Source organism: Triticum aestivum, chromosome 3D, assembly GCF_018294505.1.
Source record: "Triticum aestivum cultivar Chinese Spring chromosome 3D, IWGSC CS RefSeq v2.1, whole genome shotgun sequence".
NCBI lineage: Eukaryota > Viridiplantae > Streptophyta > Magnoliopsida > Poales > Poaceae > Triticum > Triticum aestivum.
The window spans coordinates 590285663-590294561 of NC_057802.1; the positions used below are offsets into that span (position 1 = coordinate 590285663).

At 46.7% G+C, this 8899-nt stretch overlaps 2 protein-coding genes across 2 annotated transcripts; one reads left to right on the forward strand and one right to left on the reverse strand.

The window, feature by feature from the left end:
• Positions 1-348: 348 nt before the first annotated feature.
• On the forward strand, positions 349-3641 carry LOC123075705 (protein IRON-RELATED TRANSCRIPTION FACTOR 2). The gene is made up of 3 exons (XM_044498250.1): positions 349-920; positions 1022-1357; positions 3358-3641. The coding sequence occupies exons 1-3, from the start codon at positions 615-617 to the stop codon at positions 3457-3459; spliced, it is 744 nt and encodes a 247-aa protein (XP_044354185.1). The 5' UTR covers positions 349-614; the 3' UTR covers positions 3460-3641.
• A 2000-nt stretch (positions 3642-5641) lies between these two features.
• LOC123075706 (uncharacterized) lies at positions 5642-7461 on the reverse strand. Its single transcript, XM_044498251.1, has one exon. The coding sequence runs from the start codon at positions 7157-7159 to the stop codon at positions 5939-5941; it is 1221 nt and encodes a 406-aa protein (XP_044354186.1). The 5' UTR covers positions 7160-7461; the 3' UTR covers positions 5642-5938.
• Positions 7462-8899: the final 1438 nt, after the last annotated feature.

The following is an 8899-nucleotide window of genomic DNA, read 5'->3' on the forward strand; positions in this document are numbered from 1 at the left end:
ATCAATTTAATTTATAGAAGACCATGAACATTAATGTATATCGAATCTAGCCACAGAGAGTATATCAGATCATTTATACATGACAAATACATATATGCAAGATCATTAAAGATAGTTGATTTATGTTTTCTTCATATCAAAAAAGTTTTTCCACGTGGACCTTGGAGCAGCGTAAGGTAAAAACTTTCACTTTGCTCTCAAATTTTAGATTAGAGACTTAGGCATCCATATTAGTTAGCTATATGGCTAAAATTCGTTATCTAGAAAGTCGCATTTGACACTGACGTCCCCTCATCTCTGGCCCTATATAAATGGGAGGTCACCACTCCGGAACCGGTTCAAGCAGCTGAGTCCATACATCAAACCTGCCATGAGAAGTAGTTAATGTTAATCATCTCTCAATAAAATTCCATTAGCTTAGAGGGTCTTCCCCTACTACCAGGCTACTACTACCGCTTCCTCCAGCGTCTCACAAAGAATAACGCCATTAATTAGGAGCTAGATAGCTCGGTGGTTAGGTAGCTAATTAAGCTAGGTTGTTCCACCATCATCCCTAACCTCCCCACACGAACTCGACCGAGCAGAATCTAGCTGCTGCGAGCTGCCGGCCGGCAATGGGGCACCAGCACCAGATGTTCGGAGACCCGTTCGCGAGCAGCATATCGTCGCTGGAGGCCGACATCTTCTCCGTCGCCGCCGGCCAACACCATCCGCAGTGGCCGGGCCTCGACCACGACGTCCCGTTGGCGCCGGCTGCCAACAACGGCACATCCTCCGGCGGCTATGGCTCTCCCGGTGGCGGTGACGGCTCGGGCTCCCACCGCAAGATCAGCCACAACGCGTACGAGCGCGACCGCCGCAAGCAGCTCAACGAGCTCTACTCCGACCTCCGCTCCCTCCTCCCCGACACCGATCACACGGTAATTAAATTTCTCACTCAAACTAACTCATCAGCCTTCCTCTGAGCTACATGTGAGAGATTCCGTTCTGAACATCTGTTGGATTTTCTCTGGTGTTGCAGAAGAAGCTGAGCATTCCGATCACGGTGTCGCGGGTGCTGAAGTACATCCCGGAGCTGCAGAAGCAGGTGGACGGCCTGGAGAAGAAGAAGGAGGAGCTGACGCGGGCCAGCTGCAAGCCCGGCGTGCTGACCATGAAGGAGAACACGGCTCCGATCGTGTCCGCCACCTGCCTCGACGACAGGGAAATCATGGTCCAGGTCAGCCTAGTGAGCACCATGGCCGGAGTTCTGCCCATGTCCAAGTGCATCAAAGTACTGGAGAACGAAGGCCTTCGCCTCATCAGCTCGTCGACTTCCGCGTTTCAGAACAGGACGTTCTATAGCCTCCATCTTCAGGTACACATCAACAGATGCTTCTGCCTTTAGCTCATGTTGTTTTCATGTCATCGATGCTTGGGATTTGATCTTTTTTGGATTCTTTTTTACTTCGCTTGCTTACCACGTATGCCATGTGGTTGCTTATGATTTGATCTTAACAACTAGTATAGTATATAGTACTTGACGAGCTAAAACTCAGCAAAGCACTTCTTTTCCGGCGATGTCGACTGGGGCGGGTCCACATAAAAGGATAAGGATTTATCGAAATCTAAAGAGTACATGAATTTAAGGACATTTATTTTGGCTATATATGCAATATATTGGATCTTGCCATGCCGTAAACTGGATTATCTAGCATAGAATTAGAACTATTTGGATTTAATCCATAAAGGTAAAAACGATATGGGCATTTGTAAGCTAGTTAGCTTATTGCAGTATGACTTGCTTGGGTGCATCCTACCCCCAATAAAAGGTTATGATTGTTAACTCAGATCAGTGGTGGAGATTAGAGGCCACCCATTGAGTTAAAAATGGTAGCATAGTACAACGAACGGGCGAATAGTACATTTTGTTTACCTCAACCGAGACATGCACGGAGGAAGCAATGAAAAGAATAGGTACAACGCATCATTTGTGTCAAACAGACCACAAAGGGTCTCTCCTAGTGCTAAAGTGGCACTCTAGCTATATATTGTGTGGATTCCGCAAAACCCTAGTCATTCGAGGTTGACCGGGTACCATCTTTTGGGGTTCGGAGGGTTTATACTACTACGGAAGTGTCAACATTCATTGGTGAACAATCTTTACGCCCTTGGCAAAGAGGACGATCGAGATCCATCTGTTTTGGTCATTTGCTTGGTTTTTTGGACATGGAGAAGAAACCACTTGGGGTTGATGAGGTTGTTGCTTCCTCCCATATCAGTCGGGTCAGTTGATACTAGACTAGATCTAGGTATACTATATTTTTCAGAACGGAGGCAAAAGATTTTCCTCATTGATTAACTAAGCAGAAAATAATTGCCATGTTAATTGGCAGAGAACCGAATGAAAACCATGATCTAGGTATAATAGGATGTGGCTGCACCAAGATAGACCTTGGTTGGCCTTGGCTTTTGTCTCGCATCCTTTCCAATCCCAACTTAAAGGTGCCGGATGGATCTGGTTGTTACATCAGTGCAACAAACAGGCATGGTCCAAGTTCACCTGACCTTAATTAGTGAAGGGCCATGTGGCCCAAGTTCAGCTATGTGGTGGAATCAGTTACACATGGAAAGTGTAGAGAAAGTTTGACTAGCATATATACCCTTGTCTACCAACCATATATAGCATTTCTGGGTTAACCCTTTTACATGAAGCGATGATGAAATTGTAGTAGTGACGATAGGTATGTATGGTCCATCTAATAGGTGGGTAGAACATTGACCGAATTTGGACTAGGGTTTTACACAAGTAACATCATCTTTGTTAAGACAATGCCGTGTACTCTCACACAATAGAATGCATGGACTCTTCTCCTATCCTTTTTCCCCAACCCCACAAAGAGTATCGATAGTACATGTGGAAAATGCTTATCCAGATAACTATTTATATGAATCTTGTGGATGGGTATCTTTTTTTTTGGAAAAGGAGGCTCACCCCGGCCTCTGCATTTGTGGATGGGTATCTATCCCAGTGGCAAAAGCACGGCTGTGCGCCTTGGCAGACCCAAATTCGAATCTTGTGGGCGGAATTTATTTCATGGATTAAAACAATATGTCTCGGACATTCCTTCGTTGGTCTAGTTTATTTATCTGAATCTTTCTGCAGATTTCCCTGCCAAGAGAAAATAATCCTCATGCAAATATGTATACACCACTTTATTTGACAAACTGAGCAGTAACACTATAAATGTGTCAAAATTATAAATGAATGAGTAAAAGTATGTTGACTTTTGCATAAGAATCCAGGCTGCATGCGCTAGAACGGCAATTTTATATCAAAGAACTTACAATGCCATCTTATTTTTTGTATTAAAACAGAGAACCCAACGGACGATGAGCAAGGAGTGTCCGGCATTTTGTGAAGAACTGGAGAACGCCCTGACGCAAAAGGCAGGACTACGTCTACATCACCACCAGTAGATTATATGTAGCATAAGAATGGTGTATATATATTGTCGTGTTTAACCACCATGAATCAAAATACATGCATGCCATAGTTATAGGGCAAATACCCAAGATAAATAGTATTGCTGATATGCATGCATGATATATAGTACCTATAATGCAGCGTGTTTCATATATATAGTAATTATGATTGTATATACATTTCTATGGACCCCTGTATGTATGCAGCTGCGCGCTGAGGATAAGTAGTAAAACAAATACTCCCTCCGTCCCGAAATACTTGTCGGAGAGATGGCTAAAATTGGATGTATCTATAATTAAAATACGTCTAGATACATCCATTTCTCCGACAAGTATTTTCGGACGGAGGGAGTATATAGCACTACCTCTGTTCCTATAGAGCTTGGCAAGAAGCAGTGGCGTTGTGATGAAAGAGTACGGACCATGTCCATGTATGATTCATGTAGCACGGAAATAAGGATGATTTGCCTCCACTGTTCCACAGTCCACACATACAGACCGTGCCTTTACATAAACTATCCCGCAGGGTCCGCTCCAGGCACGCAAATGTCGACATTTGGTGTACCACGGAACTAATCTATCACCTGGTGTCAGTGAGGGCAATGGTGATTTTTAATATGCTAGTATCATGCGTTTTGTGTCACCGTGTGCTCATCTTGTAGCATGCATGCATCTGCCAACTGAGCACATGGTGGCGAGGTGAACCTCTCTCATCAGCCGTCTCTAACAGCTCGATCGAGCTGACCGTACTTGCTTGTAGAGTGGTAGTACGTTCTGTCTCCTGTCCTGCAGTACTGTTGTACTACTGAAATGTACTTCTGGAGCTGTCAACAGAAGAAAAAAAAAGACACTGGACCAGAAGGAGAGGAACAGGTGCCGTTTGAAATTCCCGCGCGGCCCAGTGCTTTGTTAGAAAGAAAGGCCCGTGGAGTGGAGCGCCTTGCAAAGGAGGCGGGCCGGGTGACAAGGCTCCACGGATTGCTCCTCTCCTTCTGGTCCAGTGTATTTTAAGTTATCCAGAGAGCAAATCCTCAAAATGAAAAAAACAAAAGTGACATAACAAACACCACGGATTGCGACAAGTTGATCGCCTCGATTCCCTAAAAAAAATTCATCAACTCAAAAGTGACATAAAGTTTCATTTCTTATTCTAGCGATGCTCTTTTAGGGGTAGAGGTAATTGTCAATTGTTTCATAACAAACACCACGGATTTTATTTATGTAATCATCCCCAGGGAACCCAAATGGCTCGGTTAAAGTCATTTGGCGGGATTTCAGAGCTCCAGGGCCCACAAGTCAGACCACCCGCGTCACTGACTTGACAGTTGACACGCCGTGCTGCTGTCTGCACTTGACAACCACTCAAGACAGGGTGAGTGCGGTACTGTACTCTTATGCGTGGAAGAGCTCCTGTCTGCGCATCCAGCATTTCATTTCGCGGGAACGGCGGAACTTGTTTTGGTAAAGCACTATTATCGTATCGGCGTTTGTCAACCTCAACAACACGTGCGTGGAAAACCCATGGAAGTTGCAAAGAAAAGAGGAAAAAAAACGTCAGGCACAAGAGCTGCTACGTTGCCACTTGTTGTGAGGACAAGTGGTAGAACACAGCAGGCGTCGGTCGCGTTCATGCACGGACGTACGTCGACATCAACGATTCGCGGTTGGCTCCACGCGTGCTTGCGTACGTGGAAGCGTCTGTTCCATGCGTGGAATCCCGAGTGCTCACACCTAATCCACCGCAATTTATATCGTCGCTCAAGAAACAAGCTGAACCATGGGGTTCCTTTGCTTCTGAAACAATGCTGTGGGTGGGAGTGGGACCATCCATAGGATAGGAGCAAGAATTTGGCAACAAAAGCGGCGTACTTGAGTACACAAGCCAACTATTTCTGCAGTGATATAACTAGTTTCACAATGATCTATCTCAATGTTCCTCAATGATCAATGATCTGCAGCTTTTCTGCAAGTGTTCACACTCTCTCCTCAAGAAGGTTCAGTTCAGAGGAGATCTGACCAAGCAATCTTGCCTGGCAGGCTGATGCCCACATGAAACTCCATTCCACTCCACATGTTACTCTTATTAGGTAGACATATCACATGTAATGTGGGAGTTTGTAATTGAGTGCAGCAACGATGATTGACAATCAAAACCTTTGCAGGCAGACATCAGATCTTCCTCACTCTGAATAACCGCAGTTTTTATACAGAACACTTTGAATAATTGTAGTCTTCTTCAGGAGAAGAAGAAAGAAAGCTCTGCTTCCGCAGGACACACGCAAAACTCCATGCCACTCCACAAGTTAGTCTTAGCTAGAGGTATGCCGTACTAACGAACGGATCAAGTCAACAACGACGATGAACAATCAAAACCTAGTGACCATCTAACCGCACCCTGAATAATCGATGAACAATCACAACACTCTGAATAATTCTAGTCTTCAGAACACTCTCTGAATGTTTGTAATTTTCTTCAGAAGAATGCTCTGCTTCCGTAGAACACCCTCGCCCCGTCCTTCCTCGACTGTGCCTCCGGCTTCTTCTCGTCCCTCTGGACGACGACCCCGGCGCCGCCGTCTCCGTCCAGCTCCATCGGCAGCTTCATCGCGCCCAGCGACTCGGTGAACTGCTGCATGCTCTTCACGTACATCTCCATGATCTGCCGCTGCATCGCGCTCTGCTCCGCCTCCATGTCGATGACGTCGCCCGTGGCCATTGGAGACTTCAAAACGCCGACCTTCTCCTTGCCAGACGCCGCCCCTCCGTTGGACGTCGGCGTGTCGGGCGCGTCGCAGCACATCGGCGCCGACACGGTGGCCTCGTGGGCGCCGTCGTGCCGATGCGGCTTCTCTGTCGCCGCCGAGGAGGAGACATCGATCGCCCTGTCGTCACTGGTCGTGGTGGTCGTCGAGGCGTTCTTGCTTCCGTCCGAGGACACCGGCATCAAATTCTCGCCGCCTGGGCTCGTGATCATCTCCATGGCGTCAAACGGCGCCACTCCGAGGTGCAAGAACGGCAGGTACTGGACGGCCATGTCGTCGTTCTCTTTGGCCGTGTTGAGGTCAGGGAACTCGATACCCAAGTAGTCCACCGGCGGCGCCGGCGGCTCAAGGATGACCACCTCCGACGTGATCGACGGCCCCGTCGCGGCGCGATCCGATGGCTCCGTGATGCACGCGTCGCCGCGGCCGGAGCGGAGGGCGAGGGAGAGGCTTACGGTGCCAGCGGGCGAGTGGGTGAGATCCGTGGACGACAGGGAGAACTCCCGCCGCTCCAGCCGCGCGCCGTCGGCGGCCGCGACTTGGGCGAGCGGCACGAGCGCGAACCCGAGGAGCTGATCCTCGAGGAGGCTCTCGGCGCAGCTGCGCATCCACACCTCGCACTTGAGCGCGTCGGTGCCGAGCCTGCCCCGGCGGACTCGCAGCGGCGGGAGGCGCTCGTCGAAGCGCGGGCTGGCGCCGCCCCCGGCGGCCACGCGCGTGGAGAGCGCCGGCGCGTGGGCCGGGCTGGACGTGAGCGAGAAGCGCGCGTACACGTCCTGGTCGGCGTAGATGCAGATGTTGTGGATGCCGCGCGCGCCGTGCACGTACACGTCCAAGAAGCACCCGCCGCCACTCTCCTCGCCGTCGTCCTCCTCCAACCCTCCGCCGCCCCCGACATGATCCGGCACGTACCGGAATCTGGCAGGCTCCATTACCGATGGACTCGCCGGAACGGAACCGATTGATCACTAGACGATCATCATGGACCTTAGCATGGACCTTAGATTTCTAGTGTGTTTCTTGCTTGCAGTTGAAGACAGTTTCTCACTGACCCTTGGAATTGTTAGGACTTTGGGTCGGGGAGAGAGTAGGTGGTGGCCGGCGAGGGAGGAAAAATGGAGGCGAGTGCACACGGGGTATCATCCATCTCCACTATGTGTGCTCCTTTCCCGTTCCTTCTTGTCCACACCCTTGCACCGCAATTCTTGGCCTCGCGGGTCAGCCACGCATCGGCCTCGCCATGGCGCCATCGTGTAGTAGTTGTTGCTGCACTTGTTTATCGATCACCAGGGAAATGCAGACGCATGATGGCTCAAGAAAAGGAAAAGTATAGCTGGGTCTGTCTACATTGCTGAGGGATGACTTGACAGCAACATTTCTACAGAAATTCAGCAGTAAGCAGTGTCATGGGTCGTGTCAAAGTGTCGAAGTTTCACAGTGGAAAGGGGACAGTTCACATCGGTCGGTGGTGCATAGCTCAGTTCACATGGTAAGCCGTGATTACGATTTTGTCCTACAAAACTTCCAATGGAGTAGACGTAGGCGCATCAGGACGGCGATTTGGTGATAGGGAGCATCACCTCCCAGTAAAATCAAAAGGAATAGCAAAACAACAAACAAATTTGTTTTTTCTTTTGCATCAAAGATGAACAAGTTTTCTTGGGACGTGCAAAATTTCATGGTGATTCGGCGTCAACAAGCTCTGGACAAAAACAAAATCGATGTTTCGTGAAAGGTTAAAAAAATCGACTTTGGAGCAATGATTTCCCTTTTTCCTGTCCCGAGCTCCTCCAATGTCAAACCGCCATAAAATTTTCCGCCATTAGAAAACTTGTTCTTTTTTTATGTGTATATTTTTAGGTGTTTTTGATATTTTTTTGGCTTTTACTGTTCACCCGGGAGCATCTGTGGTCGTGATGAGCTATGGATACCGTAGGCACCTGTCTAAATTTGTGGATGACAGCAAACTTCGTGCCATAATTACGATTTATTTTCTTCCGTGAGATATTCACCACTATAATTCAAAAATAACAAGTTTAAGTACTTCAATTCCATTTGTACTCCCATTATTTGTTATGTGTTTACTTTTTTATTATCAGAGTGAATTGACCTAAGAGGAAGATATTTCTATCGAGATTCAGTTTATTTTAAATAGTCTTGTGGACATAAAAAATGTTTAATTATGACAATTCATGATGTTATTTTATCTAAATTTCAATGGTTTCGTTTAAAATATTTTAGTATTTTCCTTCTTTAGACATAACTTCCTAGAATTACCGAGTGGGAGGTTGTTCTGCTCTCATCCTGTGCAGGCCTAGTTTTAGTTCTATTTCAACTTAAGCCCAATGAGGTAAAATGGATGTACCATTGGATTATATCAATTATTGCGTAATATTGGTACCAACAGAAATATATCCAGTTGTTATATTCAAATTTATCCAAATTGAAATAAAAAATTATTGATTTGTCGAATTTAATTTCATAAATTACAAAATATTAATTGTTTCGAGCGTTACAATTTTTTCTGTCAAAATTCAAAAATTTGTGACAATCGGACATGTTATGTAGGATAATTTTGTATGAATAAAATTATATTTATTTATTGGGTTTCACATCATTCAAAAACTAGATGTGATTATCATTTCCAAAAATATAGATATACAGATATAGAA

Bases quoted from the DNA above. Each gene is read 5' to 3' on its own strand.
- LOC123075705 (XM_044498250.1), top strand. From the start codon at position 615: ATGGGGCACCAGCACCAGATGTTCGGAGACCCGTTCGCGAGCAGCATA. The intron at 921-1,021 runs GTAATTAAATTT...CTGGTGTTGCAG, and splicing joins TCCCCGACACCGATCACACG to AAGAAGCTGAGCATTCCGAT. The intron at 1,358-3,357 runs GTACACATCAAC...GTATTAAAACAG, and splicing joins TCTATAGCCTCCATCTTCAG to AGAACCCAACGGACGATGAG.
- LOC123075706 (XM_044498251.1), bottom strand. From the start codon at position 7,159: ATGGAGCCTGCCAGATTCCGGTACGTGCCGGATCATGTCGGGGGCGGC.